This window comes from Gavialis gangeticus, unplaced genomic scaffold, assembly GCF_001723915.1.
Source record: "Gavialis gangeticus isolate Ggan-Ray unplaced genomic scaffold, GavGan_comp1, whole genome shotgun sequence".
Taxonomy (NCBI): Eukaryota; Metazoa; Chordata; order Crocodylia; family Gavialidae; genus Gavialis; species Gavialis gangeticus.
Window position 1 is genome coordinate 34944749 of NW_017729024.1, and position 19149 is coordinate 34963897.

The 19149-nt window shown below is 40.9% G+C and overlaps 1 protein-coding gene across 2 annotated transcripts in view; it reads left to right on the top strand.

Annotated features, from left to right (window-relative positions):
- PRR16 (proline rich 16) overlaps positions 1-19149 on the top strand; it is a 390317-nt gene that overhangs the window by 230109 nt on the left and 141059 nt on the right. For both annotated transcript variants that reach the window (XM_019517016.1, XM_019517017.1), the window contains exon 2: positions 3955-4845. In XM_019517016.1, coding sequence (XP_019372561.1) covers positions 3955-4713 — 759 coding nt within the window. In that variant the 3' untranslated portion in view covers positions 4714-4845. The remainder of the gene's footprint in view (positions 1-3954; positions 4846-19149) is intronic.

Genomic DNA, 19149 nt, shown 5'->3' on the forward strand with positions numbered 1-19149 from the left:
CCCCCCCCCCCCCACATTGTTATTTATTTTTTAGGTGAGGAAACAAAAAAGGTCTGTGAACAGAATGGCAATTTAAAATAAAAAGGAGTCAAAGCAGATAAGCTGTGTTATCCTTTCAGAGCCATTCTGTGTGCTTTCCTGTTTTACAAATAAGGAGGTGGCAGGAGATTCCCAGTGTGTATTATATGCTTGCCAAGGGGCAAAAGATAAACTGCATAAAGCAATTTATATTCATGGCATAGTTAGGGGCTAGGCTTTACTATTAGTTCTAGGAAAAATCTTGCTTTGGCAGGAGGATAGACTGAATGGACTACAAAGTCTTTCCCATCACTTTATCTATCATTATGTGATCCACATACATAATGTTTAAATTGGAGCTATATACTCATAGGAGAGATTTAGTATGGCCTTTAGGCTAGGGACAGAAATTACACATAAATTGGTATAAGTGATTGGAAACCGGTTCAAATCTGTAATGCAACAGAAATTCAGTGCACATAAACCACTTTCAAAATTGTGGAAACTAGTTTAAGATAAACCTGGATGGATGTAGTATCAGACTTAACTGATTTAGGTTAAATTGGTTTATTTTACTTCTGCCCCAGATCCCCTCCAGATTCAAGTTAACTTATGGTTCCCCTGCTTCCCAGGATGCTTTGCACCTCCTGCCACAAACTGCCCCTTGCAGGATGGGTGAGCTAGGCCTGGCTCAAGCTGTTTGGTCCAGCTGAGCAGGGAGGTGTGTTCTAGTGTCCCTTGGCTTCTGGCTTGGGCCATTGCAGGGGAGTGGGTGCATTTGTGGAATCAAAATAAATGTCTGTTCTCTTGCTTAATGGTTCAATCTACTCATCTTAGACTAAGAGGTGAAGATTGAAATGATTCAAGCTTTTTTCACTGTATGTACTTAGACTTCATGTTTCAGTCTCAAACTGTTGCTTACCATTTAAAAAAAATCTCTGTAGGATTATACTGGGTGTGAGAGAGATTTATTATAACAGTTTTCTTCTTAGGGCATGAATCATACTTTGTGTCCATCATGAAGCCCTAATCTTTGACTGGGACTTTCAAGAATTATTGCAATACAAATAATCTTAATAAAAATGGGAATATGTTTTTGGTTCATAATAATGCTAAAAGTGTACGTACTTTGGTGGAGGCCAATATATGCTTTTTCTTTCCTCGTTATCAGGAATTTGGTACTGGAACTTCTGAAAGAATTAATATGGAGCTGTTTGTTTGTTAAGGTAATCTCCATGAATCAAATTCCTGGCCAATCACATTACATAACAGTCAAGGGCACTGCTGATACAGAATACCTCAGTGGCTCTACCTCCCCACCCCAAGCGTGTGATTCACATTTAGTTTTACTGTATACTTTATGAAGTTACATAAAAATCTTGGGGAGGGGTATGTCACAAGAAACATACAAATCCCATGTTGGAAGCTTCATCTGTCTGTTAAGTCTGCTTCAAATACTGAGCAAAGACGCACACAAGACTGACCAATTAGCAGTTAGGGGTAGGTAAGCTTTCTGTCATTGATGGCAGCAGGGCCAGTCTGCTCTTGACATGAACAGGTTCTATGATAATTTAAATGTGCAGCTGGATGCATCTTTTCTTACCCAAGCTTACTAGCCTTGTTCCAGTGCAATGTCACACTAAACCTATGTGGATCAGCTTATGTTTTCAGAGCCCTAATGCTGTGACTGTTCTTACTGAGTTTCTTTGCCACTCTACCTGTTTGACTTTTGAGAAGTACACTTAATCTCTCCCTGTCTCAGTTCCTATCTGTAAAATGGAGAACAAAATTATTTCTCTTTATAAGGCCCTGTCATCCCTTGCTATGTGTTTGTGCAACACCTAGCATAAGGGTTTAACAAAATTCTGAAAATGTACAGCATACAAATAAGTAGCAGCAATCGGTGACAGGAATTGCATGCCTTAGGTGGGGGAAAAGGGTTGTGGAACTGGCTAGGCACTACATTGCTGAGGGTGGCTTTGCTCAATCTTCTGCGGAGGAGTGCACTTTGATAGAGTTCAGCAAAGCCAAAAGAGTCTTTCAGGTTCCAATTCCTCTATGAAATAAGGATCCGCCTCCCATGGGTAGAAATGGTTGCCTACTTTTTATTACAAGAAGAATATTCCAAAATGCCTAATCAGAGACTGCAGCACAGTAGGTGATAGCAGCACATTTATAATAGCAAATAAATATAGGATTGCCTGAATCTTCAAGGGAGTGAAATTGTAATGACCAATTTTTTCAGTTTTTTAGCTTTTTTCCACTTTAGCAATATTTTACAGAATTTTCCTCTGTTCTGCAGGGGACAAACGTGTATATGCAAGTATATCTATAACATATAAAAATGGTTTAGGATTTCATATGAAATTTTTCCACATACAGAAGAAAAACGTTTTAGAGTGTTAGTATACATATTGAATATTTCTCCAGCAGGATTCACAAACATTTGTCCCTATTCTAAACATTTTGGTTCATTTATATTTGTGTCTTTTATTGATCATTGCTCAGCAACATTCACACACAGATGAGTTATTGGTATAGATGCATTATTGATAAATGACACACATTAATAGATAACATTCATCCCAGTGCAATGAGAGAGACAGTAGTTGCACATTGGTCTGTGCATAAAGGTGAATGCCATCCAGTATGAATGCTTGTATCCAAGTGTGAACAAGAATATGTTTACCATTCATTATTCTCTTCTAAGTTTTCCCCAGTCATTTAGGGACAGAAGCAATGCATTGCAATTTAGGAGACCTGTTACACACTATAAATAAAGTATAGGCAGTGGCCAACTTGCTAGCCTTAACAAATGATAAAATTGTGTTTTTGTGTATTAATATTCAGATATTATACCTTAAGCCAATGGCATCAGTATTACCCCCAACAAATAGAATGACGACTTTATCTGAAAACATATTAAAATTGGAAAATGGATTTAGCGGGAGAAACTTTACCATAGAGTATTGAGCAGGTACAGGAGGAAGAAGTCGCGTTTGTCAGTTTTCAAATTTGTAATGATTTTGTATGCTTTTTTTCCCTTTTGGTATGCTTATTTTAGAGTTAATGACTAGGCAGGGTTTTTCAGAAGGGCTTTTAATCAGTGTACAAAGCTTGTTATAATTAGTGGAGGGAATGTTGAATTAGCTGAGATCATAAATTGTAAAGTAGCAAAGTAGAAGAGTCATGAAGCTATAGAAATGAGCAAATTTAGAAGTATCATAGGTAGAGGAATTTGTACAAAATGCATGGAAAATTAAGTCTGAGATATATCCACTGGTACATTTTTGCAAACAATTTTTGCATCTATTTTTTTGTTGTTAAAATAGCCCTGTTTTGAATTTGGTTCCATGCGTTACTGAACCAAAAGAAAAGAGATCAGTTTCATATAAGCCAGGTAGTGCATTTCACTACCTGAATTATTTATATAGAAAATGGTTCCTAAAGGAATGTAGCTTAACTTTTGGCAGTATATCTACAATATTTCCAATTCAGAGATACATGTTTAAATCTGGATTATGTTAAATGTCAGCTCTAAGAGATCTTTGACAGTGCATCCAGATTCAAATATCATCTTTTACAAGCTGAGGTTAAATAATTCTGCCCTATACTGCACTGAGGCAAACCATATTATTGAAGGATTATAGTTCACACACAGTGTTATTGGTAGTTAAGCCCTGGAGAAAAGATTCAGAAATATCATTGTGGAAAGGCTGAAATTGTATTTTGTTTGTATTTGGATGAGAGGACTAATCACAGATTTTTTTTTCAATTATTGTATTTAGAGAAGAAGAAAGCAGAAACAGTGATTCATCACACAGAATGTTAAAATGTTTGAATTCCAAGAAAGGAACAAACATGATTGTGAATACAGCTTTGTTTGCCTTTATTGTGGCAAACCTTTATCAATAATTCATTCTGGTTTCTGCACAGGTGGTCGACCAGATTGACACACTGACCTCTGACCTGCAGCTGGAGGATGAGATGACAGACAGTTCCAAAACTGACACGCTGAACAGTAGCTCAAGCAGCACAACAGCGTCCAGCTTGGAGAAGGTCAAGGTGCGTGCCAATGCACCGCTCATCAAGCCTCCAGCACATCCATCTGCTATCCTCACAGTACTGAGGAAGCCCAACCCACCACCACCTCCTCCACGATTGACTCCTGTAAAGTGTGAAGAACCTCACAGGCTGGTTCCCTCTGCCAACCCTGTAAAGACAAATGGGACCCTGCTTCGAAATGGAGGTTTACCAGGAGGCCCAAACAAAATCCCAAATGGGGATGTGTGTTGTATACCTAATAGTAACTTGGACAAAGTCCCACTGCAGCCTCTGATCCATAGACCTGATAAAGACAGGTGTCCTCAGACAGCAACACGGGAACGGGTACGATTTAATGAGAAAGTTCAGTACCATGGCTACTGCCCTGACTGTGACGTTCGGTATAACATTAAAAACAGGGAGGTCCACTTGCACAGTGAGCCTGCCCGTGTGCCAGGAAAGCTTCCTCACCAATGTCCTCCCCTCCCACCTCCCCCACCCCCTCTTCCTCCATTTCCTTTAGAAAATGGAGGCTTGGGAATAAGTCCTAGTAATAGCTTTCCTCCTCTCCGACCTGCGACTGTGCCTCCACAAACTGCACCAAAACCCCAGAAGACGATCTTGAGGAAATCAACCACTACAACAGTGTGATGTATGCCACTTGAGAAACTGTTTTTTCCTATATATAAGCATAAACAAATAGGTTATGAGCACTTTCTAATCAAGCAATAAAAAGCCCCAATATTACACCCTGTGTGCAGCGAAGTGGCATAAATTCACATGGTAAGTACAAATAAAGTTATTTGATATCCCATATATCCACCAAAGAATTTTTGTTGTTACATACTGTAGTACAGTGAACAGGCTTCAGATCATGGATTGCAAAAAGCAATTACAGCTGAACATTTCTAACTGTAGTTTCAACAATGTTCAGAGTTCATCTTGAAAATGTTTTGTGTGAGTAGGAATTAGTGGTAAAGTTCACCATGCCTGTGTTAATAGAATAATTAGTATTATATGGCTTTGTAATAAGTGAAACTTTTGAAGTACATTTGCTAAAAATATAATGTATCATTAGGTGGAGCAAACTGCAGCTCCAGCTAAAAATTCCTGACTGAATCTTAACAAATACGTTTCTATATGCCCCAGGGATGCAGGTTGTAGCCAATTGGTCTACAGGCAAAAGGAATCAGAACTCATGGCAGTGGTGAGATCTTTTATTAGACCAACTAGATGTTTGCAAAAAAATGTCTTTATTTGCCAGCTTTTGGGCGCACACATCCTTCCTTAGGCATAGGAGAATGCACAAAATGAACTTTTCCTACCAGGAGATCTTACAACACCTTCGCTTTCCTGTGAAATATGAATATCTATTTCCACATAGGAGAAATGTTACAGTCTTTGCATTCTCCTGTTCCCGAGAAAGGGTGTGTGCACCCAAAAGCTTGCAAATAAAGACTGTTTTTGCAAATATCTAGCTGGTCTAATAAAATACGTCATCTTTGCCACGAGTTCTGATTCCTATTTTATATGCCTGAGTGCTTGCATCAAGAGCATCATGTATGCTTTGTATATTATAATATAAATCATTAAACTTTCAGAAAGCTGTATCTTAGTTATGGAAATAAAGATGTAATTGGAAGGTACATTAGAATCACAGAATCCTAGAAAATTAGTGTTGGAAGGGACCTCAGGAGGTCATCTTGTTCAACCCCCTGCTCAAAGCAGGACCATCCCCAACTAGATCATCCCAGCCAAAGTCTTTGTCTACCCAATTCTTAAAAACCTCCAAGGATGAAGATTCCACAACTTCTCTGGGTAGCCTTTTCCAGTGCTTTACTAGCATCTTAGTGAGAGAGTTTGTTTCTAATCTCTAACCTAAACTTCCCTTGCTTCAACTTGAAGATCATGTTGATATGATTGCATATTTACTTCTGACATTTTTGGCAAGAGAAGTCACTGCCCTATCACGTGTCCTCTGCTTGCAGTACTCTGTCTGTAAAATGGGGATAGTACTTGCTTGTTCACATGGATGAAATTCAAGTCTTCATACAGTTCTTCACACAAATCCTCCTTTGAGGACAATGGGAATTTTGCCTCAGTCTTCAGGCATGGCTGGTTAATGCTGGTAAAGGGCTTTGAAGATGAAAAGCTCTGTGCAATTACTAAGAATTAACATGCAAAACAAGAGATTTCTCTTTATCACATTTTTGTGGTGAACCCAATTAATATTCTTACGAGTTAGAAAACTCTCTATCATTTTAATTGTATTTTAGAAAGAGCATTTATTATTCATAGAAGTAGGAATGTTGGTATCTAGCACAGATACATCCCTCCAAAATTAAGTTTGAAAATGACACAAACAGCAGAATATAGGTAGATGGGTCAGAACAATGTATTTAGATTTGAACTAGAATGCAAAGCAGAGTTAAGCTTTTTAGCTTTGAAAGAGTTTGGCCAGGTATTTGTGGAGTTTTATTAAACAGTATGGAAATAAAAGATATTCCTTTAAGTTTGCACGTAGCAGTAGAAATTCAGTTGAACTAAGCCTTGTAGTTGCTCCACTAGATTCACATTACTGTATCTTTGAAGAATTTGCTTTGACCAAAATAACAAAACCAGGAACAAGCATAATATCCAGGAAACATAATCACTCTTTCTGTAGCAAATTACTAAGCCCTGCTGAATTTTATACAGTGAGCAAGGTTGCATATGGTACAAATATGCCTTTGGGACTTAGAGCCTCATACTGCATTGTCCTGTTTGGTATATCCAATAATCACAATGCAAGGTAATTTTTAGCTATTGTACACTTCCAAGTGTTTTTTGTTGCTGTTCGATCCCATCTCTTGCTTTTACCAGTGGAATTATTTTGGTTGCAATAGGGACAAGGAACTTTTTCCTATAAAAATTCAAAAGTACTGGAAAACCTTCCATGAAGTTCCATTTACCCTTGTGACTTTAAACACAGTCAAGATGTTAATGACATGTATATATCCACACTCAAACAATGCAACTGCATAGTTGTTTCCATTAAAAAAGGAAAGCTTTATCTTGGGATACTGACTTCAGCATAAGTTACAATATATGCTTACTGCTATAATTTAACTCAATTAGAAAAAATGTTTTTTTTAATAGCACATATTGTATGGAAGGGGTTATAGTCCATATATCTCGTGTTTGTTTTAATATGTCTAGTTCAGTTTTGTCTTAGCTCTCTCTTTTCTTTTCCAGTTTTTTTAACCTTCTGATTCCTTTCACTGTGCTCACTGTGTTAACATATAACCCAGAGTGACTAGATGTTACAGCTCTCCCTTTGTGATCTAATTTCACAGAGGATATGAGTTTTCTTTCTCAACAGCTTCAGCAACTTGGCTCTCAGGTTGCAGCTGCAGAATCTTAGCTCAAGTGGTAGCACCTCCTGCTCTTAGTTCCAGAAGTCCCTTACTTAATCTTTAGTATGATGGCAGAAATCCAATTGTATGACCTACCTCTTGGATGTTGTTTTGTAGCTACTGATTCTTATAACTCATAACCTCTCTGTTATGAGTTCTACATAGAGGGAGACTGGTCACATGCACCAACCTGTTTGTTATATACCTTTCTCTAAATTTAATTTTTAGTACACCCTAGCTCCAGTTCTTAAATTTCTGTTTGAAATACTGTAAGGTTTTTTTTCTCTTCTTGTATTCTTTCATCTCTTTTGGTCTTTTAAAGATATTTGTCTTTCCCTATGAAGCCTTTTTAGATAACATTTATCTGTATTCTAGTATAGACCCAACCATGATGATATCTCTCAGTACTGGTACCTTGATCCTGCTATGTCTGTTCTTTATCTCTTTCCTTATCTGCTCCCTGGAAGCTGCAGCTTCTGCTCTACTAAACTGGCTTCCAGCAGCCTCAGCTCCTATATCCCTTCAAAATAGTACATTCGAGCAGGCGTATGACAAAAAATTATCTAACTTTTTAAACCAGCTCCCTTATGTGAAGAGGTGGGCACCCTTTAGTTTTCCCTCCTAACCACGTAGAATGAAATGAGAGTTTTACTAGTGACTTCAGTGGAGCCATAATATTGCCTTCCATAACTCATTTTTTTTCTCTAGGGGGTATAAGTCAATTGGAATCCAAAGTAAATAAAGTTTAACTTTTCAGAAGGTTCCATCAGATGATTAACTTTCCTACAGAACAGGCACAAATTTATTAGCAATTGATTTTGTCCACGAGAACTCAGGACTGGAACAGCATAGTAAACAAAAATTATTCTCTATTATTACCTATTAAAAAAGATAAATACAATAAATATACATGGTAGTGTAACACGATACAGTTTTGTGGTTTGTACTTTGCTTTCCAAACATGACTAGAGGCCTTGTTACACCTTACACTGTGAGCCTCACAAATGTTGATTAGTGTTGGTGCTAGCTCAAGTTTGGAGCAGTCGCATTTTAGACCATCAGGAGCCTGGAGGACTCAACGGTAAGAATCTCATTCCAGGCTTCTCCCACACTCCCTGTCCCCCAGGACTCTTCATGTTCTCCCTGCCCTCCTTCACTTACTTGTGGCTGTCTGTGCTGTTTGTCCCAGGTGAGCAGGCGGGGAAGGGTTAACCTGCCTGCCCAGCTCCTGCTGTTTCTCTGGGCTGAGCCTGGGACAGAGCGTGCAGACAGCCAGAAGTATGCGGGGGAGGGAAAGGGGGGCCGTGGAGGAAGCAGTAATCAGGGATGTGGGGTGCTGAGGAGGGTGGGGAGCAGTGGGTCTCATCTGATCCATCAGGGGAGGATGGGGTTGGGAAGTTTACATTAAGGTGTATCCTACAGTGGTTACACCTTAGTGTAACATGAACTGGGTAACATGGATCAGAAATAATCCTGTTCTGGAGTGGCATAACTTTGAATTGCATAATGGCTTCTTAAAACTAATTTCAGGTGTTAATGTGTGGACAGTTCAAGTGTTGCAAGCTCCAGGGGGTATCCAAAATTACCGTGTATCAAGGGCTTCAGATGTCATCTGAAGCACGTTAGGTTTCATTTAGCTTTAGTATTTACTGTCAATCACAGGAAAAATAGGCTCAACCGGCAACATTTCCTATTGCATTATTCAAACTTGTTAAAATGAAAGAGCTAGTTATCAGTTCTGGCACTCACCTTTTCCCTGGGAAATCTTAATTATATTTATCTTTCATCTTGCCAACTGGAGGGCTTTTCAGGTTACAGTTTTAAAATGTGTATCCTAAGTGATTCTTATCTTGATTTCAGTGTCAATAATTTTAGATGTTACTGCAGCTAGGTTTTTAATATTTACATGTGGGCCAATATTTAGTTTCTTCCCAGATGTGGTTACCAGTATAAGGTGAAGCAGCTAAGTAGAGATTTAGGATTGCATTCTCCATGTATTATATGTACCTAAACCTAGTTCTTCTCCCAAGAATAGTCTCAGATACTAGGTATACAGGTTTCCTTTCCCTGGGTTCTGTCCCAGGACACTGCAGGAACTGGTGGATGCCCTCAGATTTTCTAAGTAATCCTATTTTAGAGAAGTATCCCTTTTCCTTCTCCCCTTTCTTCCTCTGCCTCCATGTTGTCAAAAAACAAACCAATCCAGTTTTAAAGCCAGGAGGGATAATCATCTCACTCCTTGTATGACTTAACTCAATATATGAGCTCAAGTGAATTAAGCCATCAAGCCTTCCAAGAGGTACCAGACTGATTCTTTCCTATAGAAAGGAAATGCTTTTTGCTTAATAATATTTGGAAGTTTTGTAGGCAGCAAGTCACCATAGGGACTAGCAATAAAGATGCTGCTTTTCTGCAGTCAGTCACCAGTGACTGGGGTGAGACCGTCCTCATGAAACTAGGAATGGGGGAAATCTTCACTGGTCCCTCCACTCCCCCTCCAGCCCAGGGGGATCTAGGGAAGGAATACAGTGAAGATACTGTATTTCAGCTGTAAAAGTATGCCAAGCAGCAGTGAGCCAAACAGTAACTATAATCCATCTGAGTACCAGCAAGTCCACACATTAGTTTGGCCTGGAGAGAGGGACTGAAGAGAAGATGCAGCAATGATGCACTTTTTTGAGGTTGAGGGAGATTTATGAGACTGTATTTGCACTTTCCCATTATTCTGCATTAGTCACTGCAGGCTAAGATTGAGGATTCTGTTAATCTTCTCCATAGCTTGTTAAGTATTCTTTTATGCTACTGCATTTGCACTAATTTGGCACCAAAGCAGTCATTATGTAGAGTAAGTACTGGCACTGTGTATCACAGACATAGTTAAAAATATTGTTAGTTGTCTTGAATTCTGTGGCAAGATTTTAACTAAAATACCATTTGACTATGGGTATGTACTAGTGTTACATTTGGATTGACTTAACCAAGGTTAGGTTTATTTAAATGATCAGTGGTGCAAGCATTCATAGGGATTAAATTGCCCTAAAAATGGTGTGCCCAATATAAAATTAGTTTATCTTGGAGGTGAATGAACTTTAGATCAGGCTGGGCTAACCCAATCCAAAATGGGTTAACCCAGCCTAAGGAATACCTGCACACATTCACAGCACAGCGCTGGGGCTGGGGAAGCCCAGCCTCTCATTCAACTACCCTGCTGGCACTTGCCAGCCCCCTCTACCATACCTGCCAGTATCCCTCAACCCATCAGCCTCTTTCCCCTCCTCTTCCTTCCTTCTCCCACCAACTTACCTCCAGCTGGGCAAATTCCTGCATGCAGGAGAACCAAACTGAAGTTTAGGTCAGGTATATCTGTGAGTGGGGTTGTTGAAATGCTTGTTTGCAACATTGGTCTGCATTAATGCTTCTTTGCACCATTGGTCTGCATTAATTCACTTTCCCTAATGCTAGGTTTCAAGAAGTGATGTTCCTTTGGGCCAGAAATAAAGTTTTGGAGTGTGATGGGTATCATTTTTTTTCTGGAATATTTGCTAATCCAGTCTGTCTTTAATGGATCAAAGCTGCATATAATACTTAGTAAGGATATTATAGATGTAGGACTTTATAATGAATGTTTTTCTTGTCTTTCTTCCTACAGTGAGTTTTATTTTTACTGGCATAACATTTTTACAGTATCAACAGACAAAATAAAGTTTAAGTGAAAATAAGTAAACCTGCAAAACATTGGAAGTAGATAACTTAAAGCTTTATAATATTGCCCAGAAACTTTAAATTAAAATGTTATAAGGAACAATACAATGTTATAAGCAGCAAGCAACATTTCTTAAATTCAGACCACAGCTACTGTGAAGCATCTTTAAAACACTTGGGAAGTAATCTCTTTTATATCATCCTTAAGAGCTCATAGCAAATCACCGATAACTAGATAGTTTCAAAGACAGATCATTACCAAAATATAACATTTTTGAAATTATATTTAATATACTTTGAGCTTCTGCTGCAAGATCTTTTTAAGTATACTGATAATGAAAGGACCTAATATTACACACAACTTCAGTAACCATGTTTATTGCCATTTCAGACTATTATTTAGTTTTTACCCCTTCTTGATACTTTTAAGTTTACATTGTGCAGTGGTGGCAGTGATCTCACAGTCGAAGATGATCACTCCCACAGGTCAAGTAAAGGGTTGTAAACGAATTTGTTGATGGCTAAGAAGGCTGAGTTGGACCCTAGATTTCTTGGTCTTGTTTCGTTTCCTTCCATTTCTGTCATTTTTCTACCTCCAAGGCAAAACTCTTTTTCTCAAAATAAGATGCATCTTCTCTCGCAAGGTGTTGCCACATAGCCGTGTCCTGGGCTCATTTTTCCCAGTTTGTGGTATAAATGCCACACTTAGCATTTGCCTTGGGGATGTCCTAGGAGCATTTCCTCTGGTCCCCATGTGTCCTTTGTCCTTGGCTGAGTTGGGAGTATAGCAGTTGTTTTGGTAAATGTACATAAGATGCATGCATACAGTGCACTGTCCACCACAACTGATGTTGAGTAATCAATGCTTTCATACTGGTGGTGTTAATATTGATGAGGACAGTGACATTTGTGCGATGATCCTTCCACTTTATGCCAAGGATCTTCTAGAGGTAGTGCAAGTAATGGCATTCCAGGCTTTTCAGGTGGTCCCTGTAGGTCCCTCTGAAACTTGACAGCCATGGAAAAGAGTTGGGATTACAACAGCCTTATATAGTAGGAGCTTTGTTCAAGTCTTGATGTGATTGTTGAACACTTGATGATTCAGTGGCATTTGTGTGATGGTCCTATCCATCAATGAGGATCTTTGCTGGGGGAGTTGATCAGTTCAGAGCAGGCTGGTGAAGCACCTTTGTTCTTCTGATGTTAAGGCTTAGTCCCAGGCACTGGTATGCTTGAGAGAAGCAGTTAAGGGCCATTTGTAGGTCTTTCTCTATATGTGTAACTGCAGCACAATCATCAGAGTACTGAAGTTCCAAGACTGAGGCCAAAATAACTTTGGTTTTGGCATGGAGGTGGGGGAGATTGAAAATGTACCTGTCCATCCTCTACTCAGTGCTGATGCCATGTGACAAACAGTCATGGATGAGCATCTTGATGACCATAAGAAAGATGGAAAACAAAACTGATGCAATTACACAGCCCTGCTTCATGGGCAACTGGTGCCACCTTAGTCAGGGGGGGCACAGGCACCCCCTGCGATCAGTCCTGCCAACTTGGGGGGGGTCCCCCGTGAGCAATCCCGTGATGGTCGATTGCTGCAGCCACTTCCAGGAGCAAGTGCTGGCCAATCACTGCAGCCACTCCCAGAAGTGGCTACAGTCACCCCTGGAAGTGGCCGCAGCAATTGCAGCAGTCGGCCAGGGCTTGCAGGGGGTAAACCATCACTCTTGCCTGCCACCCCTGCTCATCGCCTAAGTGGCAAGTGTGCCCAGTCAGGGAGTGCACCAGCGCTCTCAGGGAATGCATGTGCACCCTTGTGCACCACCTATGCATTGCCACTGCCCTGCTTGATGCCAGTTCAAATGGCAAAGGGCTCCATAGCAGAGCCACTGCATAGGATGGAGGCAGGCATTTGGTCATGAAGGAGTCTTAGAATAGTGATAGATTTCCCTGGGCAGCCAAACTTTGAAAAGATCTTCCATGGAGTCTCATGGTTAACAGAGTTGAAGGCTTTTGTCAAATCAGAAAAGGCCATGTATAATTCCTGGTGGTATTCTTGGCATTTTTCCTGGATCTGCCAGGTTGAAAAAATCATATCCATGATGCCTGTTGATGGTCTGAAGCCACAATGAGACTTGGGAAGGATTTCCTCAGCAAGAAGGAGCAGTGAGTTCAGCAGAATTTGAGCAAGGATCTTCCCAGTGATGGAAAAGAGGGCGATATGTTGATAGTTTCCACAGTCTGACTTATCTCCCTTTTAAAAAATGGTGATAATATTGGCGTTCCTTACGTCAGCAGAAATTTCCTCAGTGTTCTAGATTTTGAGAAACAGTGTGTGGAACTTGTTGGTCATAGTTTTCCCACCAGCATTGAAGACCTGAGCTGGTATGCCATCAGGGCCAGATGTTTTATTGTTCTGCATCTGTCTTATCACCTGACAGACTTCTTCAGAGGTTGGACTAGCAAGTGCTTCCCTTACTGGATGCTGTGGGATGTATTCAATGGTTTCATCAGCCATGAGCTTTTGGTAGTGCTCCTTCTAGTGGTTTTTGATGGACTCATCTTTAAGAAGTGTACTGTCATCCTCAGATCCACAACAGCTTAGTCCACGCACATCCTTGATTGCACTGAAGATGCTCTACATGTCATGATTATCAACAAATCATTGGATTTCTTTTGTCTTCTCTTCCCACCACTTGTTTTTGGTTTCTTAAAACTTCCTCTGGGCTTCCACTTTAAGCCATCAAAAAGTTCCAGGCTTCTGACTGAATGTAGGATGGTTTTGTGAGTCACAGAAATTGGTTATCTTCCAATTGAGAAGGGCTTTAATCTAAGTGTTGTTTTCGTCAAACCAGCCTTGATGGTGTTGGGTAATAAATCCAATTGATTTCATGCAAGTTTCATGGATGATCTCTAGAGCTTGCAGTCTTCTTCAATACAAGTGTTAAAATTTCCAATTCTAAGATTGGCGAGTTTCTTGCTGAGATATGTTTGGAGGCCCTTGTGCTGTCTTGGTGTCTGAAGGCATTTGATGTTATACTGTGTTTGGACTGATTGTGTTGCTTTTGATGTTTTAATGCAACCCTAATGGACCTGACTGATCTCGCTAAGCAGTGATCAGTCGAGCAGTATTTGGCTTCTCACATAAGATGCATGATATCAATGTCTTTTAGATAATGTGCTTTTATAATGATGTAGTTGAGGAGGTGCCTGTAATGGGTGACCATCTCAAGGCTGGTTGCTACATTGGCCTTCCCACCTGCCTCTCCTGCCACACCTTTATTGTAACTAAAGTTGTTCCTAGGTGGGAGCCTGCCCATTTAATTGCCCTGATGCCAAGGGTGAAATACATAGCTCTGAACCTTCCCTTATACTGTGTCCCACGCCTCACAGATAGCATCCAACTCCACTATTAGTCCCCTGGCCCCTTAGCTGGGCTGCACTCAGCCTCTGGCACAAACTTGGCCTCAGGCATCTCTACCTGGGCTACATACCCCGTACCCACTTTGCTGGGGCTTCTACCTGGCCCCCTTCACTGGGGCTTCCTCTTTCCCTGGGGCCTCACTTCAATACCCTGCTCCTCACTGGGGCTTCTATTCTGTCCTTCACTGGGCTGCTGGGCCTAACACCCCTTGAACCTCAGGCCTCAGTGGGTGTAGGTCCTGTCTCAAACCCTCTTCTCTTGGCCTGGACCCCACCTCAGGCCCCACTCAGTGGGTCTTAGCCCTGTGTTTTTCTGTTGGGGTGTGCTCCCTTAGCTTTTCTCCTCCACAGGGTCATGCACAAGGGAGTGAGGGCTGAGGCTGTCTGGCACCCCATACTTGCCTTTCACTGTGGAGGCACAGGTGTGGCATTTCCTGGAGACTGCCCTGCCACAGGCAACCCCACCACACCATCCTCCCCAGTAGAGTGTAGTTTTAGGTCATTCCCCAGGACTAGGAACCTCCTTCATCTCTATAGTTCCTACCTTTGACCTCCAGGCATTCTGGGAGTAGCAGTACTCCAGCTGGGAGATGATCACCCTTTGGCTCCCTGCAGCAACTTCCAGTTTTGCTCTCAGGGCCTAGTCTTATACCCAGGTTCCCCAGCTTTTTCACCAAGTGGCCTCCTGACTATCGTGTGACCACCTGATTGGGTCTGCTCCCACCTGCAGGCTGCTTGCTGCCTGCTTAAACCCCTTAGTGGCAGGCACAACCTGTGCTCTGCTACAGTGCCATTGTTTTGAGTGGTGGTGTTGCCATGTTGTTTTGTACCTGTCACATTGTCTGAAAGTAGTGTTAGTAATGACAAGGTCATGCTCTGCACATTTACTAAAATGATGTCACTGGAATTGGCTTTGCCCACTCCTTCCTTCCCAATGGTGCCCCCTCCACATGTTAGTCCTGGCCAACTGTTGCATTGAAATCTCCAAGAAGGATGATCATATCCTCTTTTGGGATGATTGTCAGGTTTTCATCAAGGGCAGCATAAAACTGTTCTTTCTCAGCATTGAGTATTGGGGTGTATGCACTGATGACAGTAGCAAACATTGTCGGTCAGTTGGCAATGGAGAGTTATAAGGTGCTCGTTAATGCCAGCATGGAGTTCAGTTATTTGTCTGACAATCTGGTTCTTAACAGCAAAACCAACACCATGTATTCACCTGTTGTTTTCAGGTTTCCCTTTCCAGAAGAATATATAGCCATCCCCCTCCTCTGTCAGATCACCTTTGTCTGCATATCTGGTCTCACTGACAGCAGTGTATCACGAGAATTCTTGGGCAACAATAGCTGTTGTATGTTGAGGTCTGTCACTTTTCAGCATGACTAGTAGGGTTCATACATTCCATGGTGCAAAGGAGAGTTTTGTGTTTTGACAATACTTCAAGTAATCCAGTTGGGTTAGATACGGTGGGACAGCCTTTGTTTGGGGCACCTTTTCTAGACTCCTTCCCATGTAGGGGAGCAGAGGGGATCCTAAAAAGGACTGTTTGGTCACAATCCCAGCTGCCTAATCACTCTTCTGTCCCTTTCCAAGGATGAAGCGACCTCCCTGCGAGTACTGCCTGTGTGTGGATCCATGGCTAGGGACTCCTGGCAATCACTTCATCCATCCATGATGCCACTTGTCTATCACCTCAGGACTTTCTAGAGGCTATGGGCATTGGTTCTCCAGTGGGAGAAGCCTGCACATGTGCTTTACATGAGGAGGCTGTTGAGCATTGCAACCACATGGATCTTGCTAGAGGAGAAACCTGTGTCCAGTGGCAAGGAGATCCAAGATGACTAGGGTTACTGTTTCACTGCAGCCTTCATCCACCTTCACAGCCATTGAGAAATATGCTATCTTTATCTGCCTGCTCCACTGTGGAGGTTTGTGTTATGTTGGAATGCTTTTCATCTGATACCTCACCTTTGACCTTAGCACTATAGGTGATCCTACCAGGACTACAAGGCTCCTGACAGTGTTGCTGTTAAGGTCATTGGTGTACACAAGCCTCTCCACCCTGTCAAGGTGGCAGTCCATAGAGAAGAATCTACATTGTAAGATTGTTTTAAATGTCCAAATTCAGACCTCAAACAGAGAAAGGATGGAAAAGAAAGCTTTGGTGTTTTCCATTCACTTAGTGAAGTTCTATGAAAGAAGTTTTGAAATGTAGGGAAAAAAAAGTGTAGATTGCTTCTTTTTCACACTGTTGTTCATTAGGATACAGCTGGCATGGGGAGATTTTCTGAAACAAAACCTGGAAATGAAATTGTGTTGTGCCATTAACTGTTAAGACATTATAGGGAGAACTGGCAAAAGAAATCATAGTTGTTCCTCCTGCCCTTCAGGGACTGAGGTTGCTACATGTTTCTAACAACCTTTGTTTTGTTTTTCTATTTAAATCAGAGTCCATTGTATATAGAAAGGCAAACTCTCCAGCATCTTGAAGATTTTGATGTTCAAAAACATTCTGAGGTACCTAAGATGTTATATGAAATAACTAACTTTGGCTACCATACTGTTTGGCACCCTCTGGTTAGTTCAAATCCCTGGTTTTAGAGTTAGCAGAGTACAGAATATACTGTTTATCAGAGTATTTTATGCGTCCTCTGAGGCTACACAGAAATCTTTATTTACATGTTTTAATTATAGTTCCTTTTTCAATGACTAAAGAGAAGTCTGAGCAACTATGTGTAATTGAAGTGGAAATGTTGTAATCATGCTATGAATCACTAGTCTGACTGCATTAGTCATTGATTTTTATCTCAAAGTATGTAGCATTACAGGTGGCATAGCTTTACTGCAATACTATTTTTGTTTTGTATTTCAGAAGGGCCCCAGGCAGATGTTACACTTAACACAGGATTAACCAGTTAATCACATTTTAAATAGTAACCTGGCCATATGTTAATGCAATTAATGGCATGCTAAAGCAAGGAATAAGCCACAAAATTGTTACTCTGCTGTGCCCCAGAGGCTGGGAGCCCTGGTCAGCTTAAGGAGGCAGCAGAGCCTTTATCCTTTGGCTCTCTTGCCTCATTGGAGCCTGGGAGTTGCAGATCAGGTTATCTGTGCTCCCAACCTTGGGGGCACAGCAGGGTTGAGGACTCTGGTATACCTGCCTGGAAGCAGTGCTCCAAGCCTCAAGGGTGTATTAGAGCCCTTTGGCTCTGATATACTTCTAAAGTTAGGGCTGGAGATCATCTGAGTGGCTTTCGGCATGCTGATGCAGAAGGAGCCTAGAATCGTGAATGATGGACTCTGATCGTGATTCCAGGCTCTCCCTGCACCAGTTGTATGGTGCAATGGGAATCTAATCCCCAATCCCACAATTGTGTCTCCTGCCATGCATGTGTAGCCTGGTAGAAAGCACAATTGTTGAGTTCATGCATCAGATTATATGGAGCCTTTAACTGAACATCTACCGGGGACCTTAGCTCTAGATGTCTTTTTAGTGTATATTGAAGAATGAGGGAAAGCATAATTCCAGACATAAAGCAAGAGAGGGGATACCTAATGGATTTCTATAAATCATCATAGACTTAGAATTGAGGGAAAAAATGACATTTTAGATCTTTGCAAAGACATAGAGCAGAAGAATGGAGCACAATAGTAAGTGTAACATCTGGAACATTCCATCTCAAAATGACTTGGTACCTATTGTGTACTTTAAAGCACAGTGTATGTTACATAGCATACAGTAATTACATATTGCATCCTAACATTTCTGAATCTATTAGGATAGAATGTGTCTTTGCATAACTTTAAAACAGCACTGATGCTATCAGTAAGCACACAGCAGTTTAATTCATAAAAATTGCAGTGTAGTTATATCTTTCTTGCATAGCAATTAGGTGTGGATGTTGTTTTATGTGAATTGCAAGCTGGGACTTTTATCATGCTGGCTTATTTTGTGATGCAGAAAGAACTTTAAGACAGTAGGCAGATTTGCTAATCTATTGTATTTTAACTAGATGTTTATAGAAATCTTTATGGAGTATCTGTGGGGAGAATGGTCAAACAACCTTCATTTACCAATTGCAGGAATTTGTTCTGTAGCTACCTTGCAGCCCTTGAAGCCACCAAGCTTATTATGGTAAATCAGGAATAGCCATGACAACTGCACTTGAGAAACTTTAAATGTCATGAATATTTCTGGCATGTGTGGCAGACCAACTTAATAAAGCAGCCTTATGTGGGAAAAAGGCCTATGTGAAGCCACCCATTTTCCAATTGTGGAAATGGGCAATCGTATGTCATAATAAATAAGAAAGTCTGGTAGTCTAATTAAAACCTTCAAAAGCCAAAACTTACATTTAAGAAATAAATAAAGAGGATAGCATAGCTACAGATCTTTAATTGCATGTCACTTGCTTGACAGATGTTCCTATTTGGCAGCTATGCATGCCTATCAACCTAAGTTGATATGCATACCTGATGTCTATCAACCTATGCCACACCTGTCAACTTAGGGCAGTGGTTATCAACCTTTTTAGACTCAAAGCACCACATGTCCCCCATCAGC